This window comes from Fistularia commersonii, chromosome 11 (assembly GCF_037954325.1).
Source record: "Fistularia commersonii isolate RoL2024-O1a breed Wild chromosome 11, RoL_Fcom_v1.0, whole genome shotgun sequence".
Classification (NCBI taxonomy): Eukaryota; Metazoa; Chordata; class Actinopteri; order Syngnathiformes; family Fistulariidae; genus Fistularia; species Fistularia commersonii.
The window spans coordinates 14,491,150-14,504,896 of record NC_141294.1 but is presented as its reverse complement, the minus strand read 5'-3'; the positions used below and the strand labels follow the sequence as shown (position 1 = coordinate 14,504,896).

At 46.9% G+C, this 13,747-nt stretch overlaps 2 protein-coding genes across 3 annotated transcripts in view; one reads left to right on the top strand and one right to left on the bottom strand.

Annotated features, from left to right (window-relative positions):
- Positions 1-10,782, bottom strand: part of LOC147229626 (chemerin-like receptor 1) — a 59,264-nt gene extending 48,482 nt beyond the window's left edge. The window contains exons 1-2 of one of the 2 annotated variants that reach the window (XR_015106805.1): positions 10,740-10,782; positions 3,497-3,590 (exon numbers count right to left, since the gene is read on the bottom strand). The gene's annotated coding sequence lies outside the window, so the exon portion shown is untranslated. Of the gene's footprint in view, positions 1-3,496; positions 3,591-10,739 lie in introns of those variants that run through there. The other variant, XM_086155202.1, reaches the window with a different exon arrangement.
- LOC147229625 (maternal B9.15 protein) lies at positions 7,600-13,540 on the top strand. The gene is made up of 5 exons (XM_086155209.1): positions 7,600-7,690; positions 9,116-9,293; positions 9,376-9,510; positions 9,971-10,268; positions 12,709-13,540. Exons 2-5 carry the CDS (start codon positions 9,121-9,123, stop codon positions 12,919-12,921), a joined length of 819 nt encoding a protein of 272 aa, XP_086011335.1. The 5' UTR covers positions 7,600-7,690; positions 9,116-9,120; the 3' UTR covers positions 12,922-13,540.
- Positions 13,541-13,747: the final 207 nt, after the last annotated feature.

Here is a 13,747-nt window from a genome sequence, read left to right as displayed (position 1 = left end):
GAAGCTCCGATCATCTGCCGCATTATTGGAGAGACTCGGAGAACCCGTATGCACGCAACCGTACAACCGTTCACCTCCTTTTCCCACTTATCTGGACAACGTAGGGAACTTCCTGCATGTGTTTGGCCTGCGGGAGGAACCCGGAGAACCCTGAGGAACCCGGTGCAGACACGGGGAGAACATGGTGGCTCCACACAGAAGAGCCACCTGTGGGAATCCAACCGGAGTTGGAGTTCAGCCCGGGGTTTCGATGTTCTCCCCGTGTCTTCCTGGATCGACGTCCTGCCGAAGCACAGAGTCGTAGCCGTGCTTCTGGCCGACAGGAAAAACCGAAAAAAAAAAAAAACCTTCTCCCAGAGACGAAACACCGCGGCGACTGTTTTCTGTTTTCCCAGTGGGGTTTTTAACTTTTAAGAGGGAATATCAGCGCCCCCGGCTTTCCCTCCAATCACAAAAATCGCACAGAGGGACGGCGTTTCCTGCAGCGTTCCACAAAAGTGGCGAACGCCAAACGGCTCCTCGTTCAAAGGAATCCCTCAGCATATCGGCAGAGGGGAGATAATCCGACCCGCGAACGTCCGCGCTTTCCGTCCTGCTGTGTTTATTCCCGCTTGATGTTAATGTCAAGAGCGGCGGTGATCCACGCCGTGTTTAGACTGGACCGCGGCAGGAGAGGGGATGAGATATGGGCAATTAAAAAGTCACTAATGAAATTACATCCGCCGAGAGAAACGGCCGTCCGGTTGGTTCAGCCCTCGACGGGTTTAAATCAAAAAAGGACGACGGGGCGGCGGCGAGGCCGTCTTATCTGCCGGGAAAGCGGCTCGGCGCCGAGGAGAGGGCGATTAAAAGGCGGAGAAAATAATAGGGATAATAACGGCGAGCCCGTTCACGTCTCCTCCTACAATAACAATCGGTTATTACGAGTTAGCGTCCGATTTCGATGCCGGCGCCTTCGGAATACGCGCTCGCCTCATTTCGGTCGAATTCCGTCCGTTTTATTCCAATCTATTTTCAAAGCACTCGTAGCGAGGCGTGTCAGGAATGAATTACGCACAACTAATTACTTTTTTACGAGACAGACTGCATTACTTAACCAAAGGGTTCCCCGCGGTATCACGTAGCGCTACATGTGATATACTGTTATGTAACGTCCACTTAACAACACTATAACTTAAACCGCGTAGCGGAATCGTCTCCGCGTTTCCCTGATTCATTACCTTATAAGGAGCACGTATTTAGGAGCTTCGCCAGAGCATTCAAAAACAATATGTAAAAACTATATCCAGATACCTAAATAATTTATGCGCGATAATACGGATTCATTTCGACAACGTGGTGCGTCGCTAGCGGTTAGCGCTTCCACCTGCATGAGAGGGTGAACGGTTGCATAGATGAGAGGACGGCTGAACGGGAGGGTGAGTGAATATTAATATTAATTATTAATGAGAGGATGAAATATGAATGAGAAGGTGAATCCATATGATGCATGAATGAGTGAGGGAGCGAATGGTTGCATGCGTTTATATGAAATAGAAATGAGAGGGTGAATAGTTGCATTTCTCTATATTCCGTGTGAATGAATGAGTTTGGTTGAGTGTGTCTATATGATGTGTTGATGAGAGGGTGAATCTCTATGTGATGCATGAATGAGAGCTGCGTGTCTCTATATGATGTGTTTTATGATCCGTGAACGAGTGAATAAATGGTTGCATGTATATTTATGAAATACGAGAGGGTGAATCTCCATGTGACGTACGAATGAGAGGGTGAACGGATGCATGTCTCCATATGATGTGAGGATGAAAGAGTGAATATAGAGTATTATAATAATTGCATGTCTTTATATTACCGTACCGACACCGAAGACGAGCTCTTGCACGGTTTTAGCGCGCAGGAGGAAGATGGGCTGGAGTGCGACGAAGCGGGGGATATAATATGGATATTATTTATTTTTCATCTTTTTCATCCGCTGTGTTACAGCTACTGTTTGGGAGGAAAAAAAAACAACCTCTCCAGTACATATTTGTGGATGTTACGAGTATGTATTTAGTTGAGATTAAAAGAAAAATGTTTGTGTAGCATCTTTCTGTTAAATATCTCATATAACACAACAAACTTATTGCTCAGATGCTTCCCAGAGACGTGTGTCAACAAACATCTTATTGTGGCGCCATTTTTACATTTTTAAACAGATCAATCACGTGATGGATTCCCTTCCTTTTTTTTTGCGCCACTCTTCATTGATATATCCCGTCACATTAACATTTTACCATTTTAAAATTATCTCCGCTGCTTTTCGAGAGCCGACCCGAGAACCCGATACTTTTTGCGCATATGTAGAGATATTATACAGATACAATATAAATTAATGACATACATGGGAGGAGGAATTAAACCAACAGAGCAAACGAATACAGACAGAAAGGTAAATATCGTGTGGACAACATGCGGATATACCATTAACACGGTTTAATATCAAGTATTAAATATCCTCATTCCTTGTGGGGTCGGTGCGTCTGTGCAGAACAAGGATGGGGTTCCTCTACGTGGACACTTTACGAAAGTCGAGACGTTACGTTTCGCTTCCTTGCAACGTAGCGCTTGTCTATTTGTTTTTCCTACCTACGCTAACCCAAAGTAGCGTCTAGATGACATGCGTAGTAGAACAGACCTGGCCTCTGATCCGAGGAACAACCGCAGGAAGGGAAACGTCAAGAGCCGCGATTCCTTTTGAGCAACAATCCCGCTTTCTAACGGCCGTGATTTCCCGGAGGACGGGGCCCACTTCTGCCGCCTCCCCACTCATCTCATCTCATCTCGTCGCCTGACATTTCCCACACTGGAAGCCTATCAATCTCCCACCGCTTATTGACAAAAATGCAATTTGGTTTGACGGACCGCTCCGAGGCGAATGATCCCGACCGCTTTCGTTTGGCGGAGCGCTTGAATGTCCGCGTGTCACGTCTGCGGAGCTCCGACCGACTCCCGACACGGAATCTGGACCACCAAAACGTTTAAATCTGGAGATACGAAGCCGTCGGAGCCACCGGCGAGTGTCTGCCCTCCTTTTGTGCGAGCGGGAAATATAGCCGGGAGCTTTTTCGGTGTCACGAGAGAAAAAAACACAACAAAAACACACTGGAAATGATTTCACACAAAAAAAAAAAAGCGCAGAACTCGAAACAAGCCAACTTTTGTGACCCCCCCCGCCCCAAAAAAAAGAAGCCATCGTTTAATGCATTGCAAATACAAATAGATATCGACCCACTCGGACACGGAGAGAAGGAGGGAGGAGGGAGGGAGGATGGTAAAGGTCAAAGGAGGTGTGAGATGCATTTGCTCATACCTTTTTTGTTGCATGACCAAATACACAATCCTTATTTAACAACATTGGAGAGGAACATGGAGGAGCGAAGGATGCCATGAAAAACACCTCCCTCTCTCTCTCTTTCTCTTTCTCCATTCGCCGGCCCGACCCAAGGACGGTCATTACCTGAGGGGGGGCGGGAGGCAGCGGGTGAGGGGAAGAGATGCTTACACTGGCACTGATCTTGAAATGGCCGGGCCGATCGATCGCATTAAGCTCCCTGCGAAGGAGAGAAATCAATATGTTTTTAAAGGCGAAGCAGGCTGCATGTGGTGTGTGTGTATGTGGGCTTCATTGATACCGCCAGATGTGTTCAAAAGGAGGAGAAAAAAAAAAAAAAAAAAAAAAGGCAACGATCGCGCCGCTTCCATCTGCAAAATCAACATGCTCGGGGAAAAAAAAAAAAAAAAAAAAAAACGTGCACGCTCCCGTATCACGCCTCGGGTTTGAGGCGTGCCAGCGACACCCTCAACCGGGGGGAGATCAATATTTATTTTTTCCACAAGGGGAACGTTATGCAGAAGCGGCCGAGGCCCCGAGACGCGGCGGAAAGAAAGATGCCGGAGAGGAGCCGGTTGACCCGCGGCTCCTCCGGAAAATGAATTGCTAATTCAGAAGAACAGCAACGCGATCTCACTTAAGAGGAGTTGCCCACGCCGGCCGCACCAAAGAGATGGAGTGGGATGGAGGTCAGGAGGAGCGAAAGAGCTCGGAGGAGAGACGGAGAAGAAATGAAAGCCAATTTAATTTCAAGCTACGGGAGGAAAAAATAAAATAAAATAATATAAAAACTCTGCGGGAGTTTTCTCCTCTCCGACGCCCCCCTCCTGAAACATCTCACGCCTCGCCCGGGACCAGGAGAGGGTCATACCAATACGATCGCAATACGTGATATGCAAATCCTGTCGTTTTAAAAGTAAACAAATCGACATTAAATGATTCAATTCAAAGACCTGCAACTGGAGGGATTCTTCGGAGAATGAAGAGGAAAGGTTGCAAATCCGAATGAGAGGTAAGTGACGCGCCGCTTTTAAGGTTCGAATTAACTTTAATTAAAAACAAAAAAAAAAACGATAATATAGGTTGCGGAAATGTGGAAGTGGCGCCCTCTAGTGGTGAAACGGAGAACCGTCAAGCTTAAAAAGTAACTCAAAGTCCTTTCAGTAATCAGATTATTCATGGATTTATTATCCGAGCTGCTTTTCCTGCCCTCAGGGCTGCCAGAGCCCATCCCAGCTGCCATCTCAGAACCACAACGCGGGGTCTCCCATGAACCTCCTGCAGGTGTTTGGACCGAAGAACAAACGTGCATGATGTTCGCGGGTTCCAGAGTTGTTGCAAGGAGGCCGAGTCGGGTGGAGAAGAAGCTGCAACACCGTCTGCCGGGTGAGGAACTACATCTTAATGTCTGCTCTCGTCCAAACAGGAAGCCGGTGGAGAGAGACGTTGACCTGGACGGTCTGCAGAACTTAGACACCCCTCTCAGGAAACCTGGGTCACGATTTTCCCGGCCGTGATTCCAAGATGGAGGAAGGCGACTCCGGCGAGAGGACGGCACATCGAATAACCAATCGTCCGAGCGGGATTAAAAAAACGAAAGGAAAAAATACGAGACGAATAAAACGATTCTGGATTAACGTTTCCTGCGGCCGGACGTCGATTCACAACTATCCTGACTCCAACGGTGTGTGTGTGTGTGTGTGTGTGTGTGTGTGTGTGTGTGTGTGTGTGTGTGTGTGTGTGTGTGTGTGTGTGTGTGTGTGTGTGTGTGTGCGGAGCTACAGGGGTCGTCCCTGAGAACACCAAGTGCCAACAATAATAATAACAACAACAATAACAACAACAACAACAACAACAACAACAACAATAATATAATGATAATAATAATAATAACAATAATAATAATAATAATAATAATAACAATGATAATAATAATGATAACAATAATAATAATAATGATAATAAAAAAAAAAAATAATAATAATAATAATAACAATTTATACTTTATTAATTCTTTATTATCTTATTAAATTCCCTTTTTTTTAATGTTTTATTTTTTTTGACTGAGTCGTAATAAAGTCAAATATTGAATGGAGTTAAACGGCCTCATCCATTTCCTGGTGTTTTTCAGTGGAGCCCCACCGATTGCTCAGCGGCGACTGGGCGGGAGCTTGTTTTGCTTCTTCAGTTCCCGGAAAACGCCGCAAAGTCAGTACGTGACCGGCGATTACAAAAGAACTAATACATTTATTACAGGAACAAAAACAGCAACACAGAATGTGCAGCTTCGGATCGGAATCCCTTCTTTCTTTCTATTTCCTTTTCATGACACTGTTAAAGTCATGGGTTGTTTCAGTATTTCAGCACAAGTGCTCATACGGGAACAATGGGTTTATTATATCCTATCTATATAAAACCACGTGTTCATTAATTATCTGTACACTTGTTTCCAGGATGGAGGGAATCGAAAAAAAGGCCACGTAAAGAGACATTTGCGCGTTCACTTTTTTACTCACAGATCATTTTCAAAGTTGCACAAGTGAAAGTCAACTTTCTGGTCAAAACTAACACATGTTTCACACATACAGAGTACAAAAAATATAGTTCACACGTCTGGATGTGGGGTATTGATACAATACATTACGCTCTATTATAACTGTTACAAATGCCAGTATTGTTGATTATGGGAGCATATGGGGATCACAATTCAAATTCAAATGCACCTGAATATGAGCTGCATTGGTTAAAAATAACTAAATATAAAAGTGTACATAAAAAGGCTGCGCTTGTCTCGGAGCCGCAGGTGTCAGCGTTATAACCCTACAACCTTGCAAACCTTACCAGGCCCCCACCGAGTGTAATGCCGCTCATGATATATTTATAATACATATGCAGATTGAGCTCACTTTCAATTTGCACATTTCTGAATAGTAATTTATATATATATATATATGTGTGTGTAAAATAAATTATTTCAAAATCTTCTTGTCTTAGTAACAGGACTTTGAGTGATGAAATTCAGAAAGTCCAATTGCCAAGAGAAGATCTCGACAGGAATTCACCTTGACGTGGATGACCGAGAACCTCCACAGACATGTTTATATAAACACACACACATATACTGCTCAAAAAAATAAAGGGAACACTTGAACAACACAATGTAACTCCAAGTCAATCACACTTGTGTGAAATCATAGTGTCCACTCAGGAAGCAACACAGATTCATTTGGACTTGTTTTAAGGACATTACATCAAAGTTGGATCAGCCTGGAGTTTGTTTTTACACTTTAATTTGGAGTGTGATTCCTAATCCAGACCTCCATGGGTTGATACAATTGATTTCCATTGATCATTTTTGTGGGATTTTGTTGTCAGCACATTCAACTGTGTAAAGAGCAAAGTATTTCATAAGAATATTTCATTCATTTAGATCTAGGATGTGTTTTTTAAGTGTTCCCTTTATTTTTTTGAGCAGTGTATATACATATATCTATGTATAGACATAGATATATAAATATACGTACATAGACACACACATGTACATATACATATGTATATATTTATTTCCTGATATATTTTATTATTTATTTATATATTTGTTATTATTTTTTATTTTATTCCGTGATGTTCTCAATCTGATGCTTGTAACCCATTTACCCCCCAGTTGCCCCCCAGGGGACAGAAAAAAAGGCTTTTTTCCCCCCCTGATTTTAATTTATACTATCCCTGACACTTTTCTCCACCCATTCCAACCATCTTGAAGCTATTTCTTCACGTCTTTTCTGCACTTTCCTACGCTCTGGACTGTTGACCCTGATTTTAAAAAATTGGAAGAAGTTGTGTGTAAACAAAGATACTACATTCACAAAAAAAAGCGCAATTTTCCACCACAGTCATTATCTATTTACAACCTGTCTAAGAAATATATCTATTTTCCCCCAAATTAATGCTCTTCAAGCGCCGTGACAACTCGATCCATATCGAACTAATCGATCGCGGGTCGATCAGGAGGTGACGTCACCCCAGGTGGGCCGCTCACCTGCGCATGCCCATATTTGGTCCGGCGGGGTGACGCGTCATCGCCGCGCTCGCACTCATCGCGTGCTCACCAGGAACCCGGAAGTGAGTCACGCTGACGGTAATGTTGAGTGGCTGTTGCAGCAGCGAGGGGGCGTGGCCGGGGGCGTGGCCTGGGCGGGCCGGGGGGGCGGAGTCAAAGCGGACAGGGCGCAACATGTGCCTGGCGGCGCAGTAAACCCCGCACGGCGGCACGGAGCGGACAGTATAACGCACACACCTCGCCGGATCCCGCACACAACCGTGAGTAACGAAACATTCGGGGGGGGGGGGGGGGACATAAAACAACCGGAAAAAAGATGATTATCTTTTTTTTATTATTATTATTATAAATGTTAACTCCATGTTATGTAGTTCACGTGTAATAACGCGTTATGTTTTTTTTCTTGAGCGAAAGCTTCCTCTCGCGTGTGTGTGAGTGTGTGTGTGTGTGTGGGGGCGGGGGGTGGAAACTCCGAAATGTTTCAAACACCGAGTGTAACAGTTTCTTCCCGGAGGTGTTAGTTTCATTATTACCCTCCCCTTCCCCTTTCGATACTTTCTCTCTCGGGGGCCCTGGAGGGGGGAGGGGGTTCCGGAGGGGTCCAGGGGCCCGTCCGGGACCATCCGTACCCCCCATCCCGCAACCCACCACCCTTCGTCTCCTCTCCTTTGTCTCCAGCCTGAATAACAAAAACAAGTCGGACCGGTGTGTGTGTGTGTGTGTGTGTGTCTCTGCGCAGACTCAGCTTAAACTTTGCTCCAGTTTCATCGATCCTCACTTGAGTGACAAAGTGACCCCCTTCCCCCCCCCAGAAAAAATAAAAGGCCTTATCTGTTTTTAAAGAGGACAGATAATTAAATTTGTCTGGGGGGGGTTTAAACCACAGCCAAAACATTCACCACACACACACACACTCTGCTAGCAGTGCTTTGTGTTGCCCTATTTCACCCTGGAATACAACCGCAAACCTTCCCAGCAGAGGGACGTCCAAGTAGTAGATAACATACACACACACACACACACACACGGCGTGGTTTTGGATCCACCTCTTGGTTCCATTCACCTTCTCATTCACATGTTCAGACTTTTCGGCTGAATCTCCCGCATGTTTTGTGGGCCGCTCGAGCGCTAAACCCGGCGCCGCTAATCGAGCCGAAAGCTCGTCCTAAAGCTCAGCATTCGAGGCGACGAAGCCAGAACGTCCCGTCTACTTCCTGATACGAAAAACGACGGCCAAGACGCGGAGCAAAACTTGTTCGTACTTGAGGACACCCTGAGAGTCTGCGCGGCGTGACCCCGCCGACCATGCAACCCGAAAGCCGGGATCCCCCTCAGAGTTAGCGCCGCCGCCAGAAAACAATCGGGATCTGACCTCACACGTTGTTTGTTCAATGACACGGTCACAGACGAGGTTCAAGCTCCAGCTAGCGGAAAATAAACAGTGCCATCGACGTGTGTCATCCACAGCTGGATGGATTGCAAGCGGCGGCGGCGGCGACGCCACGCCCGCGTCTGCGAAAAGTTGCTCACCGCCGTCTGACACTTTGCTCCCCGGAATGGGTGCAATAAAAGCGGCGGCTCCACCTTTATCGGGCTAAAACAACCTTTGGATCGGGGAAAAGGGAAAACAACGCGAGCGGCGCGTGTCTTGTGTTTTTACCGATCCTCCCCCTCCTCCTCCGCAGGCGCCATGAAGAGAGAGGTGAAGGCCGGCGTGGACTTCCTCAGACGGCTGGCGGCGGCGCGCGGCAAACTGGACGCCGTCCGGGCCGAGCTGTTCGCCGAGAAGCTGAGGAAACTCCTCTGCGACAAATACGAAGACCACTGGTACCCCGAGCGGCCCGGCAGGGGCCAGGCCTTCAGGTGGGTGGACGGACGGATGGCGGCGGCGGCGGCGGCGGCGTGACGCCACAAACGGCGGCATCACCTCTCCGCTCTTTCGCAGGTGCATCCGCGTCAACGCCGGAACCCCCTGCGACGACGTGCTGCTGAAGGCTTGCGAGGAGAGCGACGTCGCCCCCGCAGAGCTGGGGCTCCCCGAGGTGACGGTGTGGATCGACCCGCTGGAGGTGAGCGCCAGGTGAGCATCTCGCAACCTTCTCCGACGGCGTTCCTCCTCGCGGGGATTCACACCCTTTAAGCGTGGAGTCTGCTTGGGGTTCTTCTTGCAGGAGCTTCGCTGGAGACCCTGAATTGTTGTTTTATCCTTCCATGTTAAACAAATCCAGCACTTATAACAGCGTGAAATGTTTTAAGGTCAGCCAGAAGGTCCCATCCTTTAAATATGGAGTTCCTCAGAATTCTCCAGGTTCCTCCTGCAGGAGCTTCAGTGGAGACCTCACGTTGTCCGGACGAGTGAATGATTGACTTATCCTCAAGTTTGATCCAAATTGGATATTTTAAATTGCTTATTTCCGCGTGTTATGTATTATAAGGACATCCAGAAGGTTGGCTTCCTTCTGCTTTGGGCTCCTCCTCCAGGAGCTTCATGGAGACCCTACATTGGCGGAGATGAACGGATCTCTGGTTTTCTTCCGCAGATCCGGAGAGAACGGCAGGCCCTTCACGGTCGCTCGCTTCACAGATGAGAAGGAGGAGGCGGCGAAGGCGGAGGAGCCGCTGAGCCTGGACACCTCGGACTACCACTCCGCCTCGTCCTCGGACTGCGGCTCGGCGGCGTCGAGCGACGGCGAGGAGGACGCCAAGGAGGAGGAGGAGGAGGACGGCGGCGCCGATAAGCGGGAGAAGGAGCGCGAAGTTTACACGATAGCCATGGTGCCCAGAGTCCGCAGGAGGCAGGGAGACGGACTGAAGAAGCTGAAGTACAACCACAACATGGTACGACTTCTTCTACTGTCTTCTCAGACAAATCAACCATCAGAAAAACCTCAAAACCACTGCTGTCTAACAGCAAGCCGGGTCTTTAACACACACACACACACACACACATACACACACACACACACACACAACAAATGAAATGAATCTAAATCCAGTTTCTGCAGGTTGAGATTAAATGAAGTTGTTTTCTTTCCGACAAGAGACAAGAAATAAGACACATTTCAAGGAAACAGAGTGTGTGTTCGTGTGTGTCTGTATGTGCGTGTGTGTGTGTGCGGAAGTGAGAGAGTGTGTTTGCGTGTGAGTGAGAGACAAGCAATCAGCAGGTTGAGTCAAACAGCTGTGGAACACACACACACACACATATAAACATTCCACTGAGAGACAGCCTTTGTGTGTGTGTGAGTGCGTGTGTGTGTGTGTGTATGTGTGTCAGGGACATAGTTCCACACGTTTCCACGAACTTACCAGAAGCAGACGCGCGGGGTTCCGTGGTGCCCGGAGGCGGCCGTGACGCACGACTTTTGCGTGGCTGCGGTGACGAAACAAGAGTGCGAGTGCGCCCCCTGCTGGCCGACACCCGCAACTGCACGCCTTGGAAACCGTGTGTGTGTGTGTGAGCGGTCACATATGCAGTGCGTGTGTATGTGCGTGTTTACTTTACTGTTGGCAAGAATGCTCTTCTAGTGGCAGAGATTATTGATATTAAGAATGACTTTTAGTTAGCAAGGAGAAAGATAAATATGATCTTTAACTTTAAATATGAACTTTAACTTCTCTTCATTAATTCAATTATGGGTAATTATTTTGGCCGGCAGGCAATATTTCCTTTTTCAATTTTATTTAAATAAGGTATCATGCAACAACTAGGTATCCTGTAAAATGAAAATAATGGAAATTGCAATTTAAATATTAAAATTTTTTTTTGGCATTTGATTTCAACTTTAAAATCATTAATGATCATATGAATGTACCGACATTATTTTGTATGCAATCATCCATCCAGGATTAAACGAAAGGAAAAAATAAGTAGTTTCTAAATTCAATGTCTTATTAAAATAGATATTAAAATGAAATAGTTTGGCAGGGCGGATAAAAAAGCAGCCCAGGTCTGATGGGTCTCCAAAGAACTTCTGGGCTGAGGAATCTGGGGAGAACTTCAGATCTGAGTTTCTTCCATGGTCAAGTAGTTTTCACATCCAAGGAATTTGCTGTGGTTGTGAATCTTCTTCTCCTTTGGGCTTCTCCCTTCAGGGTCTCCACAGCCAATCCATCTTCTCCATCCCACCCTATTCTCTGGATCCTCCTCTCTCACACCAACTCACTTCATATCCTCTCTCACAACGTCCATCGATCTTCTCTGTGGTCCTCCTCTAGACCTCCTGTCGGGAAGCTCCACCTTCAGCAACCTTCTACCCAGACCCTCCACATAGTTTGGACATGAACAGATGAGTGTTCTTGTCCAAACCATCTCAGTCATCACTTTGTCTCGGTCATACATGTCCTGCACCCCTGTGACAAACTCTTCTTTTCCTTGAGGTTTTCCCTCAGGGGTCTCCACAGCCAATCCACCTTCTCCATCTGACCATCATGTCCTCTCTCACGACATCCATCAATCTTCTCCTTGGTCTTCCTCTAGACCTCCAATTCCAGCATCCGTCTACCAATATATTGACTCATTCTCCTCTGTCTATGACCCAACTATCTGACCTTCTCTCCAAAACATCTAACAAGCGTCGTCTTCTGATGGACATTCCTGATCCTCTCCATCCTGGTCACTCCCAAAGAGAACCTCAGCATCTTCATCTCTGCGACCTCCAGCTCTGCCTCCTGTCATTTGGTCATTGTCACTGTTTGTAGATCATCTCACCACCGTCTCCTCCACCTTTCCTTCCATTCTGGCCGATAGTCTTCTATCTCTTCGTACCCCCGACACTTTTCTCCACCCATTCCAACCTGCTTGAACCTGTTTCTTCACCTCTTCTCCACCCTCTCCTCTGCTCTGGACTCTACTTGAAATCCCCAACCTTCTTGATCTCCACAACTTGTAGCCTCACTGTTTGACTGACCTCCAATCCTCCTTTCCATAGTGTACCTCCACCTCTCTGGATGTTCCTCAACCTGTTCCCTGCTCCCACTACAGATCACAGTTTAGTTTCTCTGCCATACGTGATCAGGCGCTCAAAATCAATAAATAAGGCTACTAGAACATAAACGAGAGCAATCAAAATCTTTTTTTTTACACATCACACCTCAGGGTAGAGACTGCTTTCAACATTGTCTAAGCAGGAATGTTCTGCCAAAGGTTATCATCTCATCGTCCAGTTTTCTCGCCATTATTCAACCGCTGTATTATTTTAAAGTCAAACAGAACCGATGAACGGTTTCCTCCACCCGTTGATCTCCTGACCTTCTTCCTCCTCTCTCGGCTCCGCAGTCGCCGACGAGCTTGCAGTACTTCTACCAGCCGGCGCAACTTTGGCCTCAGTACAAGAAGGGCACGCCGCTGTTCCTCGCCGCTGTTTGCGCCTCCCAGCCGCCGCCGCCGCCGCCGCAGCAGCTGTTCAGCTACTACATCCTGCCACAGCCGGCGCCGCAGTTCATCGTACCCCAGGCCGCGCTGCAGCCGTGGGGCGCCGCCAAGAGCTAGGCCGGCCTCGGACGGCGAGGAAGGGCGCAAGAACCCGCCCGGTTCTCCCTTCTGTTTTTGGTTTTGTCACTGACACACTGTTCTCGGAGTTGTTTCTCACCCGCCGAACTCAGGGACCCTCAGCAATAAACGACCAAGATTTCCTCTTCGGGGGTTTTAATTCCTCCGCTTCCAGCGTCTGTACATTGAGAAATATATTTTTACCTGACTGCTTGTACATATATCGCAGACCAAATGTCAGCTGTTGTCATTTTATTTGTAATTTATTCAGCTTTTCATGCATCATTTTTTTTTATATTTGTATAGCGGCGCAGCAGCTGCAGGCTGTGAATCTTAATTTCTGATCTTCCAGTCCGGTGTGTTTTTTTTTACTGTAAATACCTCCTCGCTATGAAATCCTCCTGATCGCCAACAGTTGTGACTGTCTTTTTTTTTTTTTTTTTTTAATACTGTGTTTGAAAAACATATTTAATTTTTTGTTGCAAAAACATATTTAATTTTTTTTTTTTTTTTTTCCATGAAAATATTTATAGCTTTTCCTGGCAAATGCAAAAACTCACACGTGTCCGTTGGCTTCGCTCCTAGATCTTTACTTTCTTATTAAAGAGGATGAAACGTACGTATCCCTGAAGGCTCTTTTGTTTTGTTTTACCGTGCACGTCGAAATCACGTGATAACCTTTCGGGGCCCCCCCCACCCCCGTCCAGCAGGATGCCGCAACGGAAGCCCCCCCGCCGTGCGTCACTCGGCCCGACAAGGTCATGGCGCTGTTCCTCTTTGGAGAACCCGCGCGAATCCGCCAAGGGGAAGTTTTTGTTTTCAATCC